Source organism: Typha angustifolia, chromosome 10 (genome assembly GCF_048772165.1).
Source record: "Typha angustifolia cultivar Huaian chromosome 10, ASM4877216v1, whole genome shotgun sequence".
NCBI classification, from domain to species: domain Eukaryota; kingdom Viridiplantae; phylum Streptophyta; class Magnoliopsida; order Poales; family Typhaceae; genus Typha; species Typha angustifolia.
In genome coordinates, this window is record NC_133248.1 from 10079586 (window position 1) to 10107569 (window position 27984).

Consider the following 27984-nt stretch of genomic DNA (forward strand, 5'->3'; position numbering starts at 1 on the left):
GGTTAAGAATTGAGCATAATCGAGCCGAGGTTACGAGCCTAATTAGCCGATGTGCTTAATTTTGATAGCACTATTCTTTAGTTGACTAGACTAAAGCATTTAGCTCTTTGAGGGAGCCTCTCTCCCCTTCCATAACAATACTGTGTTATTCGATGTTATTAGCGTCAACCTATGACGCATCTGGAAGAACTACAATGCCATTGTATTCTCCAATCTTCATGAACCCATCATTGTTGCCTAGGAACGCATCATCACCTTTGCATACATGTACTTTGAAGCTTTCTCACTTGCCTCCCATGGCTCCTCCCCTCTGCCATGTCGCCTTATTCATTGAGAAACCTCGCCGTGGTGAATGTTTAAGCTTAACTCTAATGGGTCCTTCATGGTCGACCTACCAATCCTATGTGATGCAAGGTTCCTTCTCCGCTCTCCCACCAGCGCTCGTCTTTCTCGTAGTAGTTGATAAGCTCCATTCAACTTGTCACTGATGGCCAAGGCCTTTTATCTAAAAGAAGCTCTGCTCTCCATCCATTGCCGGGTTGGCTCCCTCTCATTGTCAACTTTCTCAATTTGCGTCTGCCATCCTCCTTGGACAGTGATAACCCTCACTAAAGACATTTGTCTTGTTAACTCAACAAGTTTCGGTTGCAATTGGGAAAGTCCTACCCTTGGTAGACATTTTAGCCTCTGATATCAGCAGAATTTTTGAGTACTCTCTTATTCTTTAAAAAGAAAAGATACGCTGGCCTAAAGTACTATTATAAAATCTAAACTTCTTCCAAGCTATTTTCGCCTCCGCCAGCGTGATTAGTTTGGATGAGACCAGAGAATCGAAAGCAACCCGCTTTTGCTTCTTAATGGCATTTTAGTAAAGTTAATTAGTAGTAGTTAGGCTAAGCTGTATTACAGTATTAGGGGTATTTTAGTAACTTTCCTTTAAATTAAATAGTCGGGTCTCGAATGAAAATTATAGGTAAAAAGATAAGTCAAATTATAAATAGCTCAAAGGTATGGCGTTAATCGTAAAATCGCTTCTCGATCAATAGGTTCGACAATTGGAACTCGACTTACACATCGATCGACTTAAGGGCTAAGGGTCTCCTTGCGATTGGAGAGATCGAGAGAGGAACGGCGACGGGATCGGACTCGGGCGGCGAAAGAAACGGGGAGTAGAGAGCCGTTTTCCCTGTCCCTGACCTCCTTCCACATCGCCTCCCTCGCATCCCGCTACTACTTCTCAAGCCTGCTACCAAGATCGAGGTGAGCTGACTGACCTCTTCCTCTTCCTCTTCCTCTTGCTTTTCCTCTTCCTCTTGTAGTCTGCGATTAGCGAACAGAACATCCGATGATGGTGATAGCGATAAGAGAGAGAGAAACCCAGTTTGGTGTAGCCGTCTGATCTTTATCCGACGGTTTGAGTGTATAGCATGGTTGCATGCATCTCACTTTGGGCTTCCCGGATTTGGACCTGACCCAAGCCCAATAATCTAATCTCCAGAGAAAAGCGTAAATATTGAAAATGTATGGTGTGCATAATAAATACGTGAATATATAAGGTGTAAAATGTAATTGCACTGGCCTCTCCGGAAACCCTATAGAGGGCTAAATACTCGTTTCTCTCCGGCTTCGAGAACTCGTTTTGCAAACCCACCGTCGAGGTACTCCTACGAACTCTTGCCTACTTTATTTTTTTGTTGGATAGAAGATCTCGGTTTTCTAGTCATATATATAGGTTTTAAGATGAATAGCAAATATAAATTGGGTTCTAATTACATAAGTAATCATAAAGATTGACGAAAACTTTGACTATTACAATCATACTGGTCGTTAATGTGTGCACATCGAGTTATATGTTAAGATTACTTGATTAGTGCTGGATTTACTTATCATATTAACTATGTGAGCATTGAGTTATTTAATCGTCCTGACATTGTTTTTAAAATATCAGTTATAATTTGTAGTCACTTTCTTGATCGGAGGTGAAGGGACTGAGAGTTGAACGAGGTTATTTTCTCTTTGTTTTTCTTGTTATAATCAAAGCAGCACGTATTTTTATATAGTATGTGAAACAATCCAATGGCGAAGTTGGTTGCACAAACTTTTTCAAAAGAGAGAAAGGATTCTTCTTGTAGAATTGTATTCTCTTAGCTATTTTTCCATTCCTCACGAGCAAACATAGGGAGACATGTTGAAAGGAAGTAAGTAAAAAATGGATGCATGACATGCTTAGGTTGTTCTCTATATGCCATCATTCCGGATGACATTTTGGTGCAAAATATTGTACCAATTTGTACTTTTTCGTGCTCGGGTTTCCCTATTAAGGATTGACTATTCCTTTTCTTCGCTAACATGGCTACTTTATTATTAATATGCTATACAGATGAACTTTATCTAGTAGATAAAACTTTCAATTATTTTCGCTTTTCAGCATCATCATTATAGACTTATGAATGTTTTTGACTCTCACGGCTTTTGATTTTATTCAGAATAAAGCTGATCTCTGCTTATCTTCTTGCTGATCTGGGTGGGAACACTAATCCATCCTCCAATGATCTCAAGGATATTGTAGAGTAAGGTATCCTGTATTTCTCAGTCAATTTGGTTCCTTTCAATTGGTGTCTACTAATATGGATAATTTGAGCTTGCTATGGCGAATTCTGCTTATTTGTTATTAGCCTTAAACTTATAAGGATGAAATTATGGCAATAAATCTCTAAACTATTGCCTTCATTTCTTTGAATTGAGTATTGTATCGATTTATATTTAATACGGTGTTTTCACTTGTTATTTTTATAGTTTTCAAAGCTATATCCTAGGGTTTTGCTCAATAATGGAGGAGGCCACGAATCGCAGCGAGAAAGAAGGATTACGTTGCGAGGGATCGAAGCAGGAAGATCCGGGTAGAGGTGGAGTCGAAGTCTCCTCGTTTGATTACTCTGTGGAGAACTTTTTCTCCATGTGTGGTGAGATAGCAGCTCTTTGTGGAGAGTCCAATGAGCCTAGCTTTGAGGCAGGCGAGATCAAGCGCTTCGCCTCCATGATCACATTCTTAAAGTGAGCGTACTTTACCTTCATATCGGTTGAGAATTTAGTAAGTTTGACACAAAAAAGACCAAATTGTTAAACATTTTCGTAAACTGATGACTGGTAACTGATTTCTACTTGGAGAACTGATAGGCATGAATTGGAGGATCCTAAATCAGTAGATTGGTAAACCGGGATTTTTATCTTGTTTAGATTTTGTCAACTCGCAAGTTAAATTAGTAAAGAAATTAATATATGGGTGCTATTATGGTGTTCTAGTGACTGTTTGGTGGTTTATAGCATTATTTGTTCTTTTGGACAACATAAAGAGACAGTAAATCTTCGTCTTGTTTCAAAGCGAAATATTTCATCAATTCTTTTAAATTATATGTTTTATTCGAATATTGTTTATTTGTTAGTTAATATTGGGTAATTTTCATTTTTATTTCTCAGGGAATGGAAGCATTTCTATTATGAGCCAAAAATTATCAGCTTTTCTCATGACACTGCATGTGGTCAAGTGAAAGACCTCAATAGTGAGATATGTCTACCTCAGTTTTCATCTGCAGCTGTTCCTGAGGTTGATTTTCCGGTGTACTCTGTTCCAGTGTTCTTAACCGTGTTTAACTAATTTTGATTATTGGCTTAACAAACTGATGCAGATTGAAAAGTCACCTGACAAATTGAAATGCTCTGACAGGTATTCCCTCTATGACATAAAGGCAAGAATCTACAAGTTTTGTTTTTTAAATCAACAAAAAGATTGCTTTGATTCAAATTTTTGTTTGCTTAAACATCTTATCATATTTTCTCTTGAGTTGCATAACTCAATTAAGTATTACTCATCTTTATGCTTTTCAATATGAGAATATATAAGCTGCAACTTGAGTATGCGATAAAACTTGTAGATCTTTTGCAGCACTGATTTTGTCTTGCATGCTGGAGGAGATGTATGGGCTATGGATTGGTGCCCTAGGATGCAGGACAACCATGAGTCTACCATTAGTTGTGAGGTAGATACTAATCCATCTCCATGGTTAGCCTTCTTTTTGTGTAGGGTTATGTGCTATTAGATACTTTCTTTACCTGAAAATACAATGTCTCCTTTTATGTTACTTTAGTAAAATTCAATTCCTTTTTAAAGAATTTTACAATGGAAATATGCAAGTAATCAAATAAATGGAAAATGTGGCTTGAAAGACATTAACATCTATGGTATCAGAAATCCATATCAAATAGATTCCAGGAAGATCTCTCCTGAAGATGAACTATCATAATTTAAACAACTGCTTCAACAGATTCCTTCACAAGATGTTGCATTGTTTTGTGAATTATTTTTAATCTTTTTCTACTTGGTTAACAACATTAAATTTGGAGTGTAACATTGATTTTCTCCTAATTGACTTGGGAAACTTTTTTAATTCTGCAGTATCTTGCAGTAGCTGCTCACTCTCCTGGATCTACTTATCACAAGATAGGTGCCCCCTTGACTGGAAGGGGTGCCATTCAAATCTGGTGCCTTGTAACTCTGGTCGACAAGGTGGATGTCCAACCGGCAAAACATAGAGCCAAGACGAGGCCTAAAAAGGAGCTAGTTAGAGAAGAACCAGGTGATGGTTTAAATGTTGTAGAGATGCCAACATCAAGGCCTAGAGGGAGACCAAGGAAAGTACCAGTACAAGATAATTCTTTGGGTTCTTTAAGTGTTGGAGGTCTGCCAGATCTTCTGCAACATAGAGGGACATCGACAAAAAGGCCAATATTGAGTTCTACTGATGTCAAGGAATCATCTTCTAAAAGGCCAAGGGGAAGGCCTAGAAAGTCACTGCCTCCAAGTGTTGAAGATTTGATCGGGAAAGAAGAAGAATCATCTCTATGTCATAACAGTCAGGTTCCCCTTGTAAGTGATTTTGTTCTTCCTTTAAGTGTTGATTCAGGGGAAGTTGCAGTAGCATTGCCAGTGTCAAGTATTGTAGATGCCAAGGAATCAACTCCAAAACAGCGTAGAGGGCGACCCAGGAAAAAAGCAGTTGACAGCAGAAAAGATTGCTCTATAGCTTCTGCTGTTGAATTACAAAAAAACACATGCATCCTGCCTATTTCATCTGGCGTAAATAATACTGAATCAAGTAAACAAAGGCGTAGAGGGCGACCGAGTAAAAAACTAGCTCCAAGCAGGAATGGTTGCTCTTCGGCATTTGGTGCTGAACTGGGAAAAGATGAATCTGAGCAGCTCATTTCAGCTGATGTAAGTTGTGTGGAACCAATTCAACAGAGACACAGAGGGAGACCTAGGAAGAATCCGATTTTGAGTAACAACAGTTGCATAGTATCTCCTGATATTGAATTAGGAAAAGTTACATCTATCCCGTCTATCTTAAGTGGTTGTAGCACCAGTCATATTGAGAATGTGAATGAGTCTATTATTCCTGTAAATCTTGCTTTAGCTGATTGTGCATTGCCGTCATGTCCTTCACCTGATATAAATTGTACGGAAAGATCAACTCAGCGAAGGAGTAGAGGGAGACCTAGAAAGAAACCAGCTTCAAGTGAAAACAATTCCTGTATTTCTTCTGGTGTTGAATTTGAGAAAGTCGTATCTCCAGTCCCCATTTTAAATGTGAATGAGCCTTCAATCGTAAATAGATCATCAGTTGGATGCCAAGCAGATCAGGCCAGGACAGCTGCCAATTGCAATGCAAGCAGTCAATTTCTGTCAGTTGTCAATGAAAATGGCTTGTCAGTTAAATTTGTGCCTGGATCTGGTCAAAACTCTGCACCTGTCATATATCAAGCAGGAGATGAGGGCCTTATTGCAAACAAGCAGAAATGGGGATTAGAGAATAAGGAAGTAGAAAATTCCTGCAACAATAGTACATGTCCAATTTTACATACTGAAGACAAAATTTTATCTGTCACCATTGCTCCACATGATAATGCTTGTCAGGATGAAACACTCTTAAATGACAAAATGTCTCAGAAAGTTCCACATCAAGTTGAATTTACTAGTCCTGTGATCCCAAAAAACATTGCTTTACCAAGGGTTATGTTGTGTCTGGCACATAATGGGAAAGTTGCATGGGATGTGAAATGGAAACCTTATGTTGTAAACAAATCAGAATGTAAACATCATATGGGCTATCTTGCTGTACTATTGGGGAGTGGCACTCTTGAAGTGTATGTCTATATACACTTTTTAAAAAGATTGATTCTCGTTTAACCTTTTATTTATAGCAGTACACTGATTTATACAGTTCATATTCACTGTTGTTTCATATATAGGTGGGAAGTTCCGCTTCCAAGCATGGTCCAGAATATATATTCTTCTACTTGTGGTGAGGGTATTGACCCTCGCTTTCTGAAGTTGCAACCAATATTCAGATGCTCAAAGGTGAAATGTGGAAGCAGACAAAGGTAAAACCGGTTAGATGTGCATTTTGAAGTTGTTAACGTTAAACTTTTTAGCTAACTGAACAAGCTTGTTTGCTATGTATATTTTCTAAATTACAATTATAATTGGCTTTCCATATCTTACCTGTTCTGTTTCTATAATGTATTACAGTGTTCCTTTGACAGTTGAGTGGTCACCTCATCCCCCTCATAATATGATATTAGCTGGATGCCATGATGGAATGGTAAGTCACACACAGATAAGTCTGCATAATGTGCAAGTTCTGGAAAATGTTTATAGACTGCGATCTAGGGCTGTGCTAGTAATGTAGTGTGTGGATGCCCATGCCATCACTTGTTATTTAAGAACCCTCCAAATTATCAGCATTATAGCTACTTGATATCCCTGTTTAGATATTGCTATGACAAATCTTAATTATGCTCATAATACTATTTTCAGGTAGCGCTATGGAAGTTCTCTCCAGATCTTCCATCTCAAGGTATTAAAGTGATATTTGCTCTGTGACATGTATGCTATTTGTTAATCTTACTGCAGCTGAAATGACTCTTTTGGACTAGTAAAGCCTGTCACTTCTATCTTAGATATTGCCGTTCAGTATCTATCCAAAATAGTTTTGAGCAGTTGCATTGCTAACATATTATATTGTTATAGATGGTTCTTAAGAAGTGAACTTATATGCTACTGTGAATTTACAGATTCCAAGCCCTTGATTTGCTTCAGTGCTGACTCAGTTCCTATAAGAGCTCTTTCATGGGCTCCATATGAGAGGTACTTGTTGCTACTCCACAGAATAGTTTTGTTGAAGCACATTTCATGTTTCTCCAAATAGGAGGAACTTTATTTGTTGTTTGTTTTTCTCCAAGAAACATTTAAGTGTATGTTATCTGGATGAAAGTTAATTGTTACTTAGAAAGATGTCTTGAATTTTCTGATGACATACAGTAAAATTTGAATCTTGCTGAGTATTTGTAAGAAAATAGTTGTTATTTTTCAAATTATTTGGATTTTCCAATAATTGTTGTTTTCCTTCCCTAAATTAAGAAATATAAAATTTTGTACATTTACTGGTATGTTATATATTATGCAGTGATGGAGAGAGTTCAAATCTATTTGTGACTGGGGGCCATGAAGGTCTAAAGTTCTGGGACATACGGTATGTATTTACATCTAATATATGGGTTCTAGTAGTTGTGGATTGGCCATTTTCCTTTAACTTATCTAGTTATCTCATGTTATGGTCAAGGAGTTTCTACTAGAACAATGCTCTTTCAGATTCCCTGCTCTTTTTTGTTTGACTAGGTTGTGTTACAAAAGATGAAGTTTAGACTTCCTGTTTTTGCCAGTGTGTGTAATGCTTTATATCCATTGCTTCTTGTTGTTTGTTAGCTATAAGTAATGAATTCTCTGCTGCAGAGATCCATATCGTCCTTTATGGGATCTTAATCCTTCTCAAAGAGCTGTGTTGAGTTTGGATTGGTTGAAGGAGCCGAGGTAAACTTTTACTCATGTTGATAGACATATATGATCGTTAATTTCCTTATCTGGATTTAGATTAATTTTTTACGATCCTCTTCAGTGATTGGTTGATCTTCCATTATGCTAGTTGAGTAGGTACTATTTCCGTTTGATTTCATGTCGGCCTATTCATGCCACTTAGACGTCAGCCATGAAATCCATCACTATTCCGAGCAGATCATGGGCATTAACATCTCGGTCAAACGAGCGATTTTCTCACCAATGGAAGAAATGGGTTTTGTCAATGAATTAATCTACCGGCATCTCCCCTTTTACTTTCTTTATTTTCGTTCTATTCGGAACTGGAAATCCTTTTTTTCTTTCTTTTGTGACAGTATCGAAAAGCGGTCTTAAGTTTGAAGACAAGGTAAGGAAAGGGCTGATGTCCTTAAAGAATTCAAATTCCATTATTTTATACCTTTCTTTGTGAAAGAATATGCTTCAACTGAAGAGCCTCTGGCTCTAAGGCCAGAAATATTTTTGGTATCAGCATGATGTTGTTGAAAATCGGAGTCTTCCTCCCTCTCCCTCTTGCACTCCCATCTGTGTGTGTGTGTGTATATTTGGTCATATGTCTGTACACTGATTCACAAGGTTCACAGGACACATATTCACCCTTGGATACTAGACAGCTAGTTTGGCGAGTTGGAAAAAATTGGACATCATCTTGTTGTTTCCAAAATAACTAATCCTTGATATGCTCATACGTGTTTTGAGTATGCATGTGTCTTGTGCACCTAGTGCTAACATGCATGTGCTTGAATGTTTATATAGTAGGCGGACATAATTCTCATTAATAACAACTCTTTGTCACGGGCTACTTCTTTTAGATGTCTTATCATCTCATTCGATGACGGCACTTTGAAGATTCTCGGCTTGTCCAAAGCTGCATCTGATGTTCCTGTCACTGGAAGGCCTTTTGTTGGAGCGAAACATCAGGGTCTTCTAAATTATCCATGTTCGGCATTTGCCATTTGGAGTGTCCATGTTTCAAGAACTACAGGTACTTCCTTTTTCTATTTGGTCTCTTGTATCTCAAAATTTTCCAAATATTTTTCTTTTACATAGTTGCCTATGATTTTTTTAATATCCTAATTGCCGCTACATTTTTTAAAATATTATTGAAATTTTGAAATGTTGGGGGGATAGAGTTCCTAGATTGACTAATTTTAGAGATGGAAAGTATATATCTAAGTCGAAGATGAAAACTAAAACCGAAAATCAATTTGGGTCAGGAAAACATAATCTTAATAGGATTAGAAACTTTAAAAACCAAAATTAAGTAGGAGATAGAAATTTGAATACTACTCAAACTAAGAAAGTCAAACTTAATTAAGTGAGTAAATAATCAAATAAGAATAGTAAATGAAAAGCCGAGTTTGAATAAGAAAAGTAAAGCACAACAAATGCATGACATTTTTTAATGTGAAAAACATCTCATGCATAGAGGAAAAAATACACAAACCCACTCAAAACCGATCAATTTATTTCACCAAGCAATAGAGATAAAGCAAACTTATGACTTTTCTTGACATTCTAATAAATAGGTGTTTAAGTAAACTCTTGAACAAGAATTGTGTAATTAACTATTCTTGCGTAATTAACTACAGATTAACTCTCAATCCTCATGTTATTGTGGTGATAGATGTCGATGTAGATGATGTCGGTTAAGTTCCTCTGATGCTTTTGGGTCATCCTCTATTGAAGCTTAAATATTCGGATATATGTAGATGATTGTTATCACCATTGATAGAAATATGCTCCTTAAGTTATCCTAAATCTTGTAGATAATTTATATGAAGTTCCCTTGAGTTTGATGCCTCCCTCTATGCCTTTGGATCCTTTAAATAGAGGCGAGAAACATAGAGGTGAAAACGGGTTGGATTAATTCCGACCCGACCCATTTTGGGTAAAAAATTTCTACCCGACCTGAATACGAATTTGGTTATGGATAAGATTTTTAAAAAAAACCACGGATACAGATTTAGGTACGAGTAAAAATCTTGGATACGGATATGGATATTGGTCGGATAATTTTTCGGATATAGATACGAATATTGAATATTTGTTTATTTGTATATTTTTTGAATGATTTATACTTTTTAGTTTACTTATATAAATAATGAATATTGATATTTTTACTAATAACTTATTCTATATTATTTGTAGAGATTGATTTTGTTAAATTTATATGTTTTTGACATGCAAAAAAATATTTTTTAAAATTCTTAATATTTTGTGTTATTGTCTCCAAAAGAAAGGTTATAATTTGTTTAAAATTCGATTTGCATTTGTTTAAGATCCGATCCTCTATCTGAAAATTAAAATTATCTGTATTCGTTTAGTTAAAATATGATTTTCAATTTTGATATTCATTTAATATCCGTATCTGAATCTGTATTCGGTCCCATGAATCTGGATGTGGGTTAAGCACTATCTGATCCGTATCCGATCCATTTTCACCCCTAGAGAAACATCATTCCTTCATACTAGAAGAGTCCACCAAAGGAATCTCTAAGTTTGAATAGGTTTTTAGATTTTCCTATTTCCGCCTTGTTGTTGGGGTGTGTTGTTGACTTATTGCACCCAAGCCTGCTAACATATGAAATTGTATGTTAAACTCGTGCTAGGGTGTGCACCTCACCTATCTTGCAACACTGATGATTTCTTGTTCGCTCTTCAATTTTCTTTGCATGTGTACTCTTAAGTCATGTGCCTTAATCTTATATCAAAAATAGATTGTTCAATATATTTCAAAGTGTCTTATGTCTACGAACTTGTCATTACATAAAATTGCAATAACAATCATAATTGTCACTAAATCTTGACTCTTTTAGAATTGCCATTATAATTAGTTTTTAATGGAACATGCATAGAATATCCTAACAAATAGTTATTAAAGTTATCAAATATATATAAATAACTAAAATACCCTTTCTAGAATCTTTAGATCATAAAATATTTATCACTTATTTTCTCTTGTAAAAAAAGATTTTCTTTTCTTTTACTATGACTCAGTTAATACTAGATTTCTTTAGAATCATTTTAAACAATTTATATACTAGCTTTTCTTAATCCAAATTTAGTTTTAATAGTGATTAATTGGATTTAATTGACAAAATGGTATTTCCAAAAGAGCTCAATGAAATTGGTGGCAGTTATGATATTTCAGAAAATGTAGTGGCAATTAGGATGTTTTGAAAGCTTTCATTGGCAATTGTGTAAAATAGTAAAATTCCCATCTTTTAAAAGGTTTGTTGGAGAGTTAGAATATAATCAGTAATCCAACTGTTGTCCTTTCTTGATTCAATTAACTACCACATATTTCATGGTCATCTTCTAGTGTAGTAGTGTTCATCATCTATAGCTTAGCCCTTTCAGTTCAATTGCTTTGCTTTTGCATACCTTTATAAGGGAATGAACTAACAGAATCAAGTTGGGACTAACTTATTATTCCTGCATTATATGCACCTGACCTTTATAACATCCATATGAAAGATAGTTAATGCTGATAGCTTGGTTGTCAACTTTTTGTTTGCTCAGGTCTTGTTGCTTATTGCAGTGCAGATGGTTTGGCCATCCGCTTTCAGGTAAACAACCTTATAAAGTTGTTCTTTATCTTCCCCATACCTATTATAATGCGTCTGATGACTTCCTTTTGAATGTCCGCATAAAGATGTCAAAATATTGGTTTAGTTTCTGAAAATCTATTCAATTTAATGTTTTTAGCTTACTGCAAAATTTGTGGACAAAGGATCAAGCAGGAACCGGGTGCCACATATTCTTTGTGGCTCACTTATTGATGAGGGACAATCTCTTAAGATCAACACACCATTGCCCAAGACTCCATTACAGAATGTTCCTGTCCAGCTGAAGAAAGTTCCCAATCACTGTGGCGATGTATTTCAACCCATGCATGGTCAGTCTTTATATATTGACGAGTCTAAAGTAGCAAATCCTACAGATCCTGGTAAAGTGTATTCCATATAATGCAGCCAATTATTCTTTTTACATTTGCTACCATGTAACCTCCTTGAAACAAATGTTAGGAGATGATCGCTCTCTCATTTTGGTATCCGATAACGCTCATGCTCCTCCACTAAAGAAAACAGAACCAAAACCACGAGACAGCAAGGAAGATAAACTTAATTTGAGTCGAGCACCTGTCCAACAATGTGGTGTGGATCGAGAGATAACACGGAGCAGCGATAGTAGAGATGAAGGATCAGCACAAGATGTTTTCCCTCCAAAAGTTGTGGCTATGCACCGTGTAAGATGGAACATGAACAAAGGTCGTGATAGATGGCTGTGTTATGGAGGCTCTGCAGGGATCATCCGATGCCAGAAAATCTCATCAGAAACCTGTTGACCCACAGCACAATCTCCTCACACTGTCGTCGTTCGTCAGATCTCCTCACACTGTTGTCGCCCGTCGGATCTTCTCACGCGAGGTCTAAGATTCTAAATTATCTTTTATTTGCAATTATTTGTAGTGTTTCAGTTTTGGAGCTTAGAACCCGATCTTTGGGTGCTTTAGCGAATGCTTTGTGTTCGCTAGTTTAGTGGAAAATAGCTTTACTGGTTTAGCTATAGCTTTTAAACTCTTTTGTATATTACAGAATGAGGTTTGGTCTTAACTGTGAAGTATAACTTCCAATTTTATGTTGACACTTAATATCCCTGTCTTGTGGAACATTTTTGTCCAATGTTCAGAATTTCTGAACTCACAAGCATGCCTATCTTGACTGCCAAACATCCATCTAATTAGTTTTATATTGAATGCTTTTGTGGTAGATCTATAGGTGATGCATATATAAAATATATCCAGTATAACAAGTTAGTTCTTTTCTTTGTTTTTGTCGTCAAATTTCTTATGCATCTTGCTAATTAGATTTGTGTTGAATGTTCTTATTGGTTTGGTGAACTTATTGGAATGCAGATAACTGTGGAGAATTTTGATAACTCAGAAGCATCATAGCCATACAGATGTATTTTGTGAAATAAAGCGGACAATAGAGTTGGTTGATGTAAGTTTTAAGAGTGGTTTATAACTTTATTTACGCTAGATTTTAAATCATGCTGATCAGTTTTATAGCAAACACAGACTTTTGTAGCATGTCTCTTAGACTTGTATTTTAATCTTTAATTTGTATTCTATCTAGTCATTTCATCCTTTTTGTATCCTGAGTTTTCATATTTAGTGCTTCTGTTCTCATGCATTTAATTTGTGAGGATCTTAGGTGATCTTTGACACCATCATTTTATTCTTAATTTCAGTCAAAATACATTGAGGTGCTTATGGATAAAGCAAAAGAAGCATTAGTGGAGAGGTTGCGACAACTTCGTGAGGAGAAGGAAGATGTAAGTGGTTCAAGAAACTTTTCTTGTCATTATCTTATATTTTATGTATTTTCTGTCATGTGCTAATTTGCTAACTGAATTGCTTCCGTGAATGTTCTAACTGAATTGCTTAGAGTTGATATATACATATAACAATCAGCATAGTAATATAGTGGCTAGGATAAGAAATAGTCAGGTTTTTCTTGTTGAAAATAGAAGAAAATCATGCAGCCTAATGTAAATACTAGTTTCTGATGTGCCATTTTTTAAGTGTATGCTTTCAAATTTAGTATGACATAGATCCGGAAATAACTAGCCTTGTGTCGTGTTATCTTATCGTGTTAAAACATGTTATCCTATTGTGTTAAAACATGTTATCATGTTATGTTTAACACGATTTATTAACTGAGTTAGATGGGTCGTATTGCACTACTCATTTAATAAATGGGTCGTGATCGTGTCTATTAATTACAATCTGTTTGTGTTAGAGTAAAGTTGACCCGGTTTGTGTTAGAGTAAAGTTGACCCGACGCAAGCTATCCGTGACCATAAGGTTATCATGTACAGCAGAAGGAAGGCTGGTCAACTATATTTGGGATTTGATGCTAAGTTGATGCGAGATTGTCGCAGTACTCCATGCACCTTCGAATGGCAACTTCTTAACGGATGTAATTCAGCTCTTTATGTAATTTTTCTACTCATCTTAAAATATTGTATTTGTATCCAAAGTTGCACCTTTGGATGGCTTCTTAACGGATGTAATTTTCTGTTCTTTATGTAATTTTTCTACTCACCCTAAAATATTGTATTTGTTTGCAAAGGTTATTTATCTAGTCAAGTATTGAATGTCTCTGATGGATTCTATACCACATAGTGGGTGCAGCGATTATTGCAGAAGAATTATTAGAAGGTGCAGTGCATGGTAAAGGGAGTGCTCTGAGGATAAAAGTTCGCCATCTTTAGATGATAATAAAAATTGTCATATCCCTTAAAATATCACACAATATAGGCCTTCTAATCTGGTTTTGACATATAATAGTTTGGTAAAAACACTCTCTTAAACTAGAACAAGAAATGAGTTTAGAAACTATTTCATTAAAAAGCATATGAGAAAAGAGAGGATAAGAATTAAATAATAATGATTGAAATGACGTTCTTTTTTATTTCAGTTTTCAAGGACAAAATAATACTTTGTTATTTAATAACTTCAACTTGTAGTCTAAAATAATGAGAGAGAGAAATAAGTATTACTAAAGTATACAAAAGTTAAGTTATGCTTATTCTAGGTCCAAAACGCATTATAGAAGATGAAAAAATTAGTGACATCGTCTCATCATACCACAGTTGCCATGTGAACAGGAAGACAACTCTTAGAGACAGTTTGAAACTTAGCAAACCAACATGGTTAGTAAGCTAGCAGCATGCATTAGTTACAAACCAGCATGGAGAAATGCACAAATATTTTACACACAGAAGAATAAGCGCCAGTGCTTATTGATGTGGAAACAAAACTTTTTGTTAGTCGCTCCAATTATCCTGATCAGTTGATGGAACCGTCCGTTTGCTGTCATTCTCTTCCTGCAATATATAGAAGGGCAGCAGCTTCAATACATTTAGTTCTTTGATGGATGTAACATAATGGATAAAAGAATGAATAACTAAACAAATGCTTTTTATATTGGTACTGTTATAAGAATCACGAGGGGAAGATGCGGCTGTACCATTTCATCAATAGCCGGAGTAGTCGGAGACCACACAAGTATTTGTCTATCGTTGCTCCCAGTATACAGTTCCTACATTTCATCAAGCTTAAGCTGTATTCAGTATTTAGCAAGTAATACATTTTGATGTAAAAGATAAAGCTATGAAAATTACCTGATCCTGCAAGCTAAAGAAGCAAGAGTTCACTAAGTCATAGTGACCTCGGAATGTATGAACTGCCACTCCAGACCATAAATTATATGCCTAAATATTGAGAGAGAAAATATGTATAGATAATCAGTGCTAAACCAACTAGAAAGAAAAGCAGCAGTTAGAAAGAGAAGGCACCTTTACACTCGCCATGCATGGAACAAACACAAGAGATGAACTCTGAGTGACAGCTAGCTGTAATGATTTGCTAGTCTGTAATCGCATACCTTCAAAATTGACTAATGTGTTGCAGCCTGATTCAATATCCCACAGTCTTAAACGGGAATCTGAACCTGAAGGAACATATAGCTATTCTTATCAGCAAGTCCCAGAATCCAGACATTCGGAATGAGAGATATATATTACCAGTTTTATGATATTAGCCAACTTCTGTTGATTACTGCATAAATACAACGACAGCCAGATTTTTTGCTACCCTTCCAGTTGCAAAATAGACCCAAGGATAAATCAGAGACACCTAACCTGAGCTCAGAAGATACATGCCATCTCCAGTTGCTTTAAGTCCAGTAACAGCTCCATAATGAGCTGTTGCACGGTTGTGACTGGATGACATCCCAGGATGTGATCTCTGTGCTGCATGTCCTCTTGATAGAATTTGGCTTTTGCGAGAAGTATGCAACTGCTTCTTCCCATTGCCAAGAGCTGTGCTGTTCTGCAGTTTAGAGCTCCTTGCTAAAGAAGATTGCGCTGCTGAAGTTGTCCACGTTGCAGAACCCTATTAAGAAGAAAAAAGATGCAGATATTTAGAAAGACAAATTGCTGCATGTAGGCACTCTGTGAATAATCTTGCTACCAAAATGTTCCAACTTATAATGCAAAGCTTTTATAACATTAAAATATTTCCATAAGATACAACCTTTTCTGCCAGAGTAGATACAAGGGAAACTATATCTCACAACAGGTGAATTCAAGACAATAATAGAGAATTCCCCCTTCGATGGATTGTGCAGATTAAATGAGCTGCCAGTAAAGTTGGTTTTATTTCAAGACAAAGGATGATAAAAAGGTTAACTGATCCCTACAGACCTTTCCTCCCATCAATTTAACCAGGCAATAGAGAGAAGCAGACCAACAAGTATATCTAATTATGTTTACTTGAATGAGTTACTTTGATTATCACTAAGAACGATGAATTTCAGGGAAAGAGTTCCTATGTCTCCAAAACAAAAAAACAAAAACAAAAAAAAAAACCATTTATCTTCACTCTTCACTTCCTGTACTGCATATAAGGATAGCAATATAAATGAGGGAATAATTGTAACATTGAGGGAGTTCTTTCTAGATGCCTCCTGGAAAAAGCGTGGAAAATTTGTCAATAAAGCCTAAAAGGTGATGGTCACTACATGTTTCTCATTGTAACAAACTAAGAGTTCCTGAAATTTAGTGCATTGAAGAGGATTTGAAATTACAAACATTCATACTATTGTCATGAGTACAAAAAGCAATAAGAAAGGTTTCCTGGATGGACATAAGCATAGCTGAATTTCTGCTGACATAGCTAAGCGAAGCAGAATCTGGACCAACTATAAATGATATCCAAATATGTTAATTCTTAGGTACTTCTGCCAAGTCTAGTGAGAAGCACCTAGTCTAATAGACACTGTTCTGTGTAAAGACCTCCATGTATGTGTATTGTGAACTCAGTGAGTTGCATAAGAAAATCAAAAGAAAATAACATAAATAGAGCCATCCAAACAGAGAGGAAAAGAGACTGAGCAAGGAGAACAAGCATACTTTTTTGGGTGTACTTTCAGAGAAAGGGGGCCGCCTTCCAAGCTGCGACCGTGATTGATCTAGAACAAGGAAGCATCCTGCACGTCTAATGTCCCAGAAACGTATTGCACCGTCGCATCCCCCAGTCATCAAAATCCACTCACTAGAGGTAGACCATTCTAAAGTCATAACACCATCTGCCATGGTAGACATACAAAGCATGTAAAGATCACTTTACATGAGCAAATTAATGACACTTTACAATAGGAATGGAGAATGAGAAAAAAATCTTAAATATTGATATGTAGAAGTAGAACATGTTTCTTCTTTTGGTTCAGGGAAAAAAATGATAGACAAAAGCAGAATGAGAGAGTGAAAATTTGCTTGATACTCTACAATGGAATTACCAACAAAGATTAAATTGACAACAATGATATCAGTATAATGTTGCAGTTATGCAATGATTTTCTACGGCCGCAGTTAAAATGAAGATTCATTATTCTGTTATTTCCTATCAATCCTCAATAAAGAGGTAGTAAGGTCAACTTTATGGTTGATTCCAAATATGACCTCGAGCCTTTTCTAACGTTTACACCTGAGGTTATCCTTCTTTTCTCTTTTAATACATGGTTTTTTTTTTTTTATTTCTAGTTAGTATGCCTCTAAATGCTTGATGTGAACGAACTGTAAAATTGAATAACAGGCAGAGAAATCCTGAGTCCTTGACATGGAGCAAGCACTTAATTATTCAATTTGTTTTAATGGAAACTAACCACGATGACCAGACAAAGTGTGAGTAAATGCTCCTGAGGCAATGTCACAGAGACGGACTTGAACATCTGCACTTCCCGCAGCAATTAGCATATGTGCAGTTGCTATAGAAGACATTGATGTGCCATAAACCTTTCCAGGCATTTTAAAATCCATGGCAACCTATGAAAATAGAAGAACATACAAGACTATCTGTATTCAGTTTTACACAGGGAACACAACTGCACAATAAACTAACAATGTAAGACATACTTGAGTCGTATTCGTATCCCAGACTTTGATATAATGGTCGAAAGACCCTGTAATGAACAGCCCTGTATCCACAGGATACCAAATAGCAGTTGATATAGCAAATTTATGACCATGACTGTGCTGCTTGTCAACAACAAGGAGGCTCTTGTGTTTTGCTATCAGACCGCTGTCATACTCAGTTGCATGTTGGATATCATAAATGGCAGCGGATCCATCTGATGCTCCAGATAGCAGATATCGGCCTTCTGTCAAATCAACCTGACTATGATGTCAAATTAAGGGAAAAGGAAATGTCTGAAAATTAAACTTAGTTAGCAATACAACACTTCTGTAATGCCTAGAGGTAGCGCAATTATCAGGGTCTAAAAGAAGGACATGTATGATTAAGAGAAATGGCACATTTCAAATGAAAATGTTCACCGTGCATGTTCATTAGATATAGATTACAATGACAGATTACATCCCAATTCTAATCTTTTAGTGACTATATACTTGCCAAACTCTATTGACTCGAGCATCATCACAAAAAGAACAAGCTTTTATATCGGTCCTTTTATCTTCATTCCAACATTCACGAGGGGAAAGGACAGGTGAAAGATCATTACGACGATCTGTCTTTATTTATTTAGTGTTGATATCCAAATCCCTATATATCAAAAGAAAAGTGGATAAAGATATGGACGCTGGTTCATTGTAGACCGTAAAGATCACCAAATCCTTCCAATTTGGCGCCATGAGCAAGAGAAACGACCCGATTTGGGGCAGAAATCAAAGTTTTGCACCAAAGTTTCAAAAGATCAACCCAACGACATTTCAGTGATTGCTCCAACTTTTTTGGTAATTAGAGAGAGAGAGATGTTGACCTGAAGAGAGTTGACGGCGCCGTGATGTGGGCTAAGGATCTCCTTGCGATTGGAGAGATCGAGAGAGGAAAGGCGACGGGATTGGACTCGGGCGGCGAAAGAAACGGGGAGTAGAGAGCCGTCTTCCCTGTCCCTGACTTCCTTCCACATCTCCTCCCTCGCATCCCGCTACTACTTCTCAAGCCTGCGACCAGGATCGAGTTGAGCTGACTGACCTCTTCCTTTTCTCTTCCTCTTCTTCTTCCCTCTTCCTCTACTAGTCTGCGATCATTGAACATCCGATGACGGTGATAAGCGATAAGAGAGAGAGAACCCAGTTTTCTGTAGCCGTCTGATCTTTATCTGACGGTCGGAGCTGATACGAAGAACATGTATAGCATGGTTGCAAGCATCTCACTTTGGGCTTCCTGGATTTGGGCCTGGCCCAAGCCCAATAACTAATCACTGGAGAGAATCGTATGTATTGAAAATGTATGGTTCTCATCGTAAATACGTCAATATGTAAGGTGCGAAATGTAATTGTGCTGGCCTATCATCTATAAATTCATCGCAGACGGCTTGGGGGTTTTACTCTGGAAACCCTAGAGATCTAAATAGCCTTCATTCTCTCCGGCTTCGAGAACTCGTTGCAAACCCGCCGTCGAGGTACTCCTACGAACTCTCGCCTACTTTTCTTTTTCTTGGCTTCCATTGGATATTCATGACTTGCATTTGCTTATAGTTCGTTTGTTATTCTTTTGAGTTATTTCTTGTAATGTCTTCTTTGATCCCTGGGATATAGGATCTCGGTTTTCTAGTCATATTTAGGTTTTAAGATGAATAGCAAATATAAGTTGGGTTCTAAATACATAAGTAATCATAAAGGTTGAAGAAAACTTTGACTGTTATAATCATACTGGTAGTTAATGTGTGAACATCGAGTTATATATTAAGATTACCTGATTAGATTACTGGATTTACTTATCATATTAATTATGTTAACATTGGGTTATGTAATCATCCTGACATTGTTATTAAAATATCAGTTATAATTTGTAGTCGCTTTTTTGTATTGGAGGTGAAGGGACTGAGAAGTGAACAAGGTTACTTGCTCGTTGTTTTTCTTGTTATAATCAAAGTAGCATGTATTTCTGATATAGTATAAGAAACAATCCAACGGCATAGTTGGTTGCACAAAATTTTGCAGAAGAGAGAAAAAGTTCTCATAGAATTGCATCCTCTTAGCTATTCTTCCATTCCTCACGAGCAAATATAGGGAAATATGTTGAAAGGAAATAAGTAAAAAAATGGATGCATGACATGCTTAGGTTCTTCTCTATATGCCATCATTCAGGACGGCATTCTGGCGCAAATTGTTGTACCAGTTTGTACCTTCCGTGTTCTTGTTTCCCTAGTAAGGATTGGTTATTCTTATTATTAGTGTGCTGTACAGATGAACTTTATCCTGTAGATAAAACTTTCAATTATTTTCAGCATCATCATAAGGACTTATGAATGTTCTAACTCTCATGACCTTCGATTTTGTTCAGAATGAAGCTGATCGCTGCTTATCTTCTTGCTGTTCTGGGTGGGAACACTAATCCATCCTCCAATGATCTCAAGGATATCCTAGAGTCAGGTATCCTTTGTTTCTCAGTCGCTTTGGTTACTTTTGATTGACATCTACTAATTTGGATAGTTTGGGATTACTATGGCAAAATCCGTTTATTTGTTGTTAGTCTTATATTTATAAGGATGAAATGATGACAATAGATCTCTAGACTATTGTCATCACTTCGTTGAATTGAGGATCGTATCATTTTATACTTAATACGAAGTTTTTCACTTGCTCTTTTTGTAGTTTTTTAAAGCTATATTACGTAGGAATTTTACCTTTTTTCCTTCCCAGTCATTTGCTAGTGGTTCTTGGTTCATGTAATAGAGTAGTGACAAAAGAAAAAAAATGAATTCAGTATTATGATTTTCCAGCTATGGTGATAATATTTCTTTTCTGATTGACAGTTGGGGCTGAAGCTGATGATAATAGGATTGAGTTCCTCTTAGCTGAAGTTAAAGGTAAGGACATAACAGAACTCATTGCAGCTGGGAGGGAAAAATTTGCCTCTGTACCCTCTGGCGGCGGTGCCATTGCAGTGGCGGCACCTGCCAGTGGTGGTGGTGGTGCGGCAGCAGCTGCAGCTCCTGAGCCAAAGAAAGAGGAGAAAGTTGAAGAGAAGGAAGAATCTGATGATGTAAGATTTGCTCTATATAATTTGACGTATCATGCCATCATTTCATTTTATCTATTCAAGAGTATTGCTTGCTCCACTCATTATGTGTCTTCAAACTTGATGTGGCACTTCTTATCATCATGGCTTTGCAACTTTTACACTGTAGGGATCTTTCAAGATCATCTTTAGTTTTTAACAATTCAGTTGTATTCCATGTAAATGACATAATCTATGCAAATAACTTGGGAAGTTACGGCAAGTGACAGATCGTGATGGTTGAATCTATTTGCAGTAGATTTCTCCATCAGTCACTAGATGGCCTTTATCTGAATCAGTAGCTATGGCATAAACTGGATACTTGAGCGCCTTTACAAGTTCAGCAAAGATTTTAGCTCAACTTAGCTGTTTAGCCCATCAAATCCTTTTCACTTAACATTTTAAATAATGATTGCAATAAAACTTAATTGAAATGAGTAATCGTGTGGTGCTTCTTTTTGGCATAAAACCTTTACAATCAAGCCAGACAATAAGCTATAACTGAAGATTATCTTTACATTCTTGAAAGATGGCTAACTGTTCCCAGGTTTCTCAGCTGATGTGAATTTATCTCTTCTGTTTTGAAATGTGGTGCTTCCTTTTGGTTCAGTAGTGTAGTCTGATACATGTTCTCTTTATAATTTGATGCAGGATATGGGCTTTAGCTTGTTTGATTGAGCGCCGCAACTCCAACTCCAACTCCATTCGCATCATGTGGCTTCCTGGAGTCTGCTTATTAGTTAGACCTGCTAGAATTTAAAGATTTGTAGATCAGACAATTTTATTTGTATTTTGTGGACAAGAGAGTAGGTGTTCTTTTTGTTCTGGTAATCTAAGTTTGTTTTGAAATGCAAGAATTAAGATATATCTAGTCAGTAGTACTTGTATCTATTTATGCAAGTGATTGAGACAATCTCTTTTAAGTGATTAGGACAATACAACCACCTCCACCATTTATGTGGCCGTAATAGTAGGCCCTAAGTAACGTGAAAAACAAATAATTCAAGTAAATTAAAAAGCTTAGAACTCTGACAAGAAACTTGGAAATGATCGTAGAGGAATATAATGTAGCATTATGCTTCATGATCTATTGTAATGACAAATTTCTCTTGAGAAAGTGATGACTTGGTTCCGAGTTGAACTGGTGGTCAGGTATACTCTACAATATGAGTCCTAATCATTTAAATACTGTTCCATTTGCTTGATTATAAATATATTACTTGGAAGATAGGTAATTTTCGGGATGGATTCTATATCCTTGTACATGGAACAAAAGATAAGCACTATGCAATAGAACGAGCTGATCCTGTAGCGCGTAGGTTCAATAGGCCACAGCCATATAATATTCACTTCTGACTATGTTATATATAAAATAAGAAAACCGGGTGTGAAATCGTTCCTAAAAACCAATTCCAATAGTTAAACATCACTGCCTTTTATAAATTTAAGAAGTCGATAGAGACCACAGCCATAATATTCACTTCTGACATACAAAATCTGTTGAATCTAAAATCCACCAGCAGATGCCAAGAGAAGAAGATCTATCAAATTTAATGGTCGTGACACTGGAAACACCACAAGAAACTATATGGCAATCTATATCAATGTTTGACAGACAAAGATACCAAAGCTACTAGTATTGCAAGTCGCACAATTTTCCCACCAAATTGAATCAGATTTTGCATGCAAATGTAAGACCGTCCTTTGCCAGTTCTTGTGTGTCTCCCACTGCTGGCTGCAGCCGTGCCACCTTGGCAATAGCCTTGTTTTCGTCTGGAGATCCACCTTCAAGGAAAACTCCTAGTACCTTGCCGTCCTTAATCCAGTAAGAGCCAAACTTAGGCTTAGCTGATGCAGGGTCGTTGTCACCAAATAGAACTGTGTCACCCGCATTGTCTCCATAGAATTGCCATGATAAATCAAAAGCGCGTGAATAGAAATATGGAAGGTAGTCATACTCCTCAATTGATTTGCCCTCTTCACTTGCCTTAATTGCCTGGGTAGAACTACAAATGTTAGGTGCACTCGACTTGCTATGGCCAATAAGGAAGCAGTAAGATATTACCTTAACAGCCTGTTCTGCGGACTTTCTGGCATGATCAACATGTTCAACTCTCCTCATGTCATTGTACAACTTCATAGGGAAGGTGGCTACATCACCAACAGCATACACCCCGTGCACACTTGTCGCAAAAAATCCATCAGTCTGGCACACATGTAGCAAATGTTATGCAAAATTTGTACAAATGGCGATTAATATGTCTACTCAGGACGGAGGAGAGAAGTTTAGCAAGTTAAGAAACAGCGAATTCTAGGAACAACTGACATCAACTTTAAGACTATTAATATGTAAAGCGCGTAGGTTCAATAGACCACAGCCATATAATAAACATATTTAAGGTCCTGCAAAGATTGTACTCACATGTCAATCTGTTTTCTAGTAAATAAAGAAAGTTGATAGAATAAACAATTATAGCCTGTATCTTTTCTTATTGCATAATACCGTCATCAGATTTCTATTGGCTACTACTAGCTAGTTAAAGCTCTTCTCATTTCCCATTGAGTCCCATTGCTAGCAATGATAATTCTTTGTTCATTTTCATGACAAAAGCTCTACCATTAAGACTATAATAAGTTGCAGTCATGATCCATTCATGCTCCTTTTTAGTAATGAACCACCATTGAACACCATATGAGCTTTCCCTAGAACAAGTCATAAATCTGTGAGCTTCTTTGTAGGAATTAATTTTTAAACTAGATTCGGAAGGAACAGGTGAAACATAGATTATCTTAAGGTAGACTGAGGAAAATACATAGTTTCATGGTCTCACCTTGATCCCACCTTTCTCCTCTGCAACTTGGCCTTTAAACAAAGTTGTTAGAGGTCTTCCACCAACACCAACAACAACAATATCAGCATCAAGCACTCTTCCATCCTTTAATTTAACTGCCGTCACCTGATCAATGAAACAATGTGTCATACAATGCAAAAGATGGGAGCGCACGAGGAAGAGCTAGAGATTTTAATGTCTCCATGTGCTTACATCCCCTTTGGTATCTGAATCAAATCCAACAGCTACTGTGCCCTTGACAATTTTGATCCCCTTATTAGCATAATAACCCTCATAAAAAGCAGCAATACCAGATGTGAAAAGCCGAGGCACTACAAGAAACAAGGATGTTAAGAACAGTTACAAGTGTCAATTCCCAATAAATAGCTCTTATTTTGATGGAAAAGAAGTGGTTTCTTTCTACAACCATATGATTTTTATGTTGCCTCGTTAAACACAATCAGAGATAAAGACCTTCTACATCCAATACCAGAAATATCTCATTATAGAAATATTGATGAAGCATAATAAAATTAAGCTTTAGTAAGGGGAGTAAATTGGAACTTACTGCACCAAGGTTCTGGGTACACCATAGTGACATCTAAGTTGTTAATTGACAATGCCGCACCAAGTTCAAGACCTATGTATCCACCTCCAACAATTACTGCTTTTCCATCCTTCTTTGCCTGTATGGTTGCAACAAGCTTATCAGCATCATCAATTTCTCTAAGATAAAATATATTGTTCGCATCTGCTCCTTGAACACCAAAATCAGATAGCTTTATAACCTGAAAGCAGAAACAATATGGCTGTCAGATTGAAGCTAAGCAATAGCTAACGAATTTTTTTTCTTGGAAAGAGATATTTCAGCTCTTCAATTAGACTGCAATAGAATCTTATTCTGTAAGCAATCTGTATTAAGACTTACTATAAGAAAAATATCAGAAAACTTCAAACTTCATGTTAGATATGATTGAAAAGTATTTGACATACAGTGGAACCAGTTGCAATGATCAAAATGTCATATGTAAAGGTTGCTCCAGCTGCACTAGTCAGAGTCTTGGATGCAAGATCTGCTTTCACAATTTCAGTGCTAAGTAGCAGCTCTATACCTGCAACAATTAGAAACGCCAAGTAAATTCTTCCAGAAGCTAGTCTAAAATGTAGAAGAACTGATAATCCTATTCCTCATTTAAATGGTGAAAAACAAGGGCAATTATCTTATGCATGGGATCCAAGGAAAAGCAAAGAGGTTCAAGTAGGGTTATTACTTGTGAGTGATACCACAATTGGCAAAGTGACAAATAGCTAGTATACTAAACTTCCTAGACCACAAAATCTGGAGGCACTCCTTGCCAAGACTCTACGTTCGAAATTACAGGACTTACATAGTAACTATACATAACGCTAATAAGATGGTGTTCAAATAGTTAAAGGGGCTCATGTTGAATAAGTGGATCCAGATTTAGATCCCAATAGCACCGATTTAACTGGGACATCATCAATTTCTCACTTCTCTCACAAACAATAAAAAACTATACATGGCACCCTATGGCATAAAAGAAGCATCAATGGATTTGTTTGTGTATTTAAGACCAACCACTCCAACATAGGTTAATGAGATGAGTTTCATGTCTAACTGAACCCAATCTACTAAGTTAAGAGGAACTTCCACCTAAAGGGTTTAAACTCAAGAGTGATCATCCATTCATCTGGTTGCGGACATAGAATAGAGTGATCAGTGATGCAATGAACTTGAAAGTACATCATTTAGACACATTACTGGACACAAAAATGTAGACTTAGATAGAAGGGTAAGGTAGATGAGCAACTCTAGCCAATGATGATTATTGTTAAGATATATGGTACACACCTTACAGAATTCTGTTTTAGTACAATCAACAGTAAAAATAAAGAAACAGAATCTACCTTTTTCTGTATACCATTCAGGCAATAATCTTTCTCCCCCACTTCCAACACACACATGGAAACCTGGAAGTCTTGCAGCACCTGTTACCCAGAAGAAATGATTTTAAAGATAGCACTAAGATAAACATCTAGGCAGTAAAGATTCTGTGTAAAGGAACAAGAGCACTGTCTTTGAATGTAGAATTAATTAAACAATGTAAACTGGAAAAAAGAGAACAGGAAAAGTATAACCCAGAGATCATACAATTTATACCAATGCGGAATGTCAGACTGAACAGACAGAGATCCATACTTACACCACATATGATACCAAGGAGTTTATTAATTACTCCAAACAAAGCTAAGATGAGATCTGATTTAATAAAAGCTTGAATATAACCAATAACATTATAAATAACCTGGTTTGATATTCTTAGAATAAAAATATATCATGAATTACTTTTTTTTTCTTGTTTTGAGTTGCAGTAAGATTTGAAACTCCTCTGCGTGGAGTCTTTTACTTCACAAATGATGGATGCTCATATGTACAAGCCTTAGTGTATGCAGTACAGCATGGTTATAACTCTTAAAGGATAAATTAACATTTCCATCGTAGATGGAGGACTTACCCTGTGGAAAAAGGTATCCTTTGCTAAGTGCTGGACGTTCATAAGGAGCCACCTGTAAGGTGAAACAGAAACCCACTTCAAATTATGCATGGGAAAAACATAATCACTGGATATTGCACAATTTGGTGATTCTGACTTCGAGGAGTTTTAGAACTGATCACTTGTGAACGCTATAATACCCTTTAGAACAATCATATTTATTTTCTGTCAGGTACTTAAAAAGAAGATAAGCATCATCATCAGATTGATCCCTTTCAGAAGTGCAAAGCTAACAAAAGGACCATCGTTGTTATAACCTACAACAATTTGAGCATATCTGAACCGCTTACCGCCTCCTTCGATATAATTGCCAGCTCTCCTGGGTTCAGCCCATGCTTCGCAAACTCCCTCGCTGCATATCCCTGAAAATTCAAATCCACAAACCCTGAGATGCACAAATAGATAAAGCGACGAAGAATAACAATTCAACGACAAATTCCCATTCAGTCGTTAACAAATCGTTCAGATCGAAAGTAAATATCAAGAACATCTCAAACTTTTTCGCTATAGTAAAGAGAAGGGAAATATAAGGATCATAGTTAAGCAAAAACGTTGCCAAAATGAAAAAAAATAAAATAAAATAGTGCGATCGCACCGGATTCAATTGATCCGATAAAGATATCCAAGGTGAGAGAAGTCGAAGCATCCGATCCAGATCAAAAACTCACCGCCGCAACGCCACCGCCGAGGATTACGTACTTGAAGTGCTTCTCCGCCATGATCGATCGAACAGCGACTAGCAGAAAGATATAAGAGAACTAAGACAGAGAGGAAAGGAGGGGAGAGTGAGTAACTGCACCGTTAGCCCAAGGGAGCTATTTATAATTTTTATATTTATTTGCTTTCCCTTTTTAAAAATTTATTGGGAGGGTGAACGCTATTGGCTGCGATCTGGTATGGACGAGAGACACCAAATGGCCGGAATTTATGCTGTACGCGCGGCACGTGGCTAATCAGGGTACATCACATCCATCAGCGATGTTGGAACCTTGTAGCCTGATTTCGAACACATACCTGCCCTATTGAGACTTTTGACTTTGCTTTGATTGTATAATTATTCTGACAATAAGTGGAAAGTTTCTCAAAAATGTGAAAGGAGAAAAGTTTATACCGCAGCCTTCATCGCTCGAGGTCTTTGGGCTCTCTTTTGGTTTGAGCCTGAGCTCTAACTCTATTAGTTAGTTTCTATTTTAGTTAAATATAAAAAAATAAAAAATAATTTAATTACTGAACTAATTTAAAAGTTTCTAAATTAATTTAAAGAAAGTTCTTAAACTCAAAGCAAATAAGATCTTGAAGATTAAAAACTGTGCTTAAAGTAGGAGGCTAATTTTTGCTTCCAGATTGCAATTTATCTTGGGCTTTTTAAGGGTGATTCAAAACGGTGTCCTTGGCACTCTCAAGTGCCTATTGACTACTGGCTTGTCTATGTTAATACGGGTTGGATCGAGTTGTACGAGTCAACAGAAGGTTGTTGATTAGATTAGAGCTGGGACTTGGTTGGTCTGA

The 27984-nt window shown here is 36.7% G+C and overlaps 4 protein-coding genes across 15 annotated transcripts; 2 read left to right on the forward strand and 2 right to left on the reverse strand.

Annotated features, from left to right (window-relative positions):
• The first annotated feature begins 1042 nt into the window (after positions 1 to 1042).
• LOC140768147 (uncharacterized) lies at positions 1043 to 14141 on the forward strand. Of its 12 annotated transcripts, none has more exons than XM_073108287.1 (20): positions 1043 to 1260; positions 2487 to 2575; positions 2797 to 3054; positions 3478 to 3604; positions 3687 to 3724; positions 3944 to 4037; positions 4454 to 6201; positions 6307 to 6438; positions 6587 to 6659; positions 6875 to 6914; positions 7132 to 7204; positions 7524 to 7589; positions 7850 to 7927; positions 8782 to 8954; positions 11495 to 11541; positions 11681 to 11921; positions 12001 to 12402; positions 12891 to 12978; positions 13229 to 13312; positions 13780 to 14141. In XM_073108287.1, the coding sequence occupies exons 3-17, from the start codon at positions 2831 to 2833 to the stop codon at positions 12318 to 12320; spliced, it is 3474 nt and encodes a 1157-aa protein (XP_072964388.1). In that variant the 5' UTR covers positions 1043 to 1260; positions 2487 to 2575; positions 2797 to 2830; the 3' UTR covers positions 12321 to 12402; positions 12891 to 12978; positions 13229 to 13312; positions 13780 to 14141. The 12 variants fall into 12 exon arrangements, with proteins under 12 accessions (XP_072964388.1, XP_072964390.1, XP_072964385.1 ...); XM_073108289.1 differs by having other exon boundaries at positions 13787 to 14141; XM_073108284.1 differs by having other exon boundaries at positions 13806 to 14141.
• Positions 14142 to 14562: 421 nt separating this feature from the next.
• Positions 14563 to 19091, reverse strand: LOC140769347 (WD repeat-containing protein ATCSA-1). Its single transcript, XM_073110023.1, has 9 exons — positions 18823 to 19091; positions 17960 to 18217; positions 17710 to 17869; positions 16958 to 17133; positions 15686 to 15938; positions 15341 to 15495; positions 15167 to 15256; positions 15013 to 15084; positions 14563 to 14869 (listed from the first exon to the last, which is right to left on the reverse strand). Exons 1-9 carry the CDS (start codon positions 18970 to 18972, stop codon positions 14810 to 14812), a joined length of 1374 nt encoding a protein of 457 aa, XP_072966124.1. The 5' UTR covers positions 18973 to 19091; the 3' UTR covers positions 14563 to 14809.
• Positions 19092 to 19336: 245 nt separating this feature from the next.
• On the forward strand, positions 19337 to 21957 carry LOC140768644 (large ribosomal subunit protein P2B-like). The gene is made up of 4 exons (XM_073108994.1): positions 19337 to 19467; positions 20352 to 20440; positions 20824 to 21053; positions 21720 to 21957. The coding sequence occupies exons 2-4, from the start codon at positions 20353 to 20355 to the stop codon at positions 21744 to 21746; spliced, it is 345 nt and encodes a 114-aa protein (XP_072965095.1). The 5' UTR covers positions 19337 to 19467; position 20352; the 3' UTR covers positions 21747 to 21957.
• Positions 21958 to 22478: 521 nt separating this feature from the next.
• LOC140769218 (monodehydroascorbate reductase 3, cytosolic-like) lies at positions 22479 to 27299 on the reverse strand. The gene is made up of 10 exons (XM_073109852.1): positions 27144 to 27299; positions 26766 to 26837; positions 26437 to 26488; positions 25829 to 25909; positions 24893 to 25011; positions 24468 to 24687; positions 24113 to 24231; positions 23900 to 24025; positions 23134 to 23274; positions 22479 to 23064 (listed from the first exon to the last, which is right to left on the reverse strand). The coding sequence occupies exons 1-10, from the start codon at positions 27192 to 27194 to the stop codon at positions 22741 to 22743; spliced, it is 1305 nt and encodes a 434-aa protein (XP_072965953.1). The 5' UTR covers positions 27195 to 27299; the 3' UTR covers positions 22479 to 22740.
• Between the last annotated feature and the right edge of the window lie 685 nt (positions 27300 to 27984).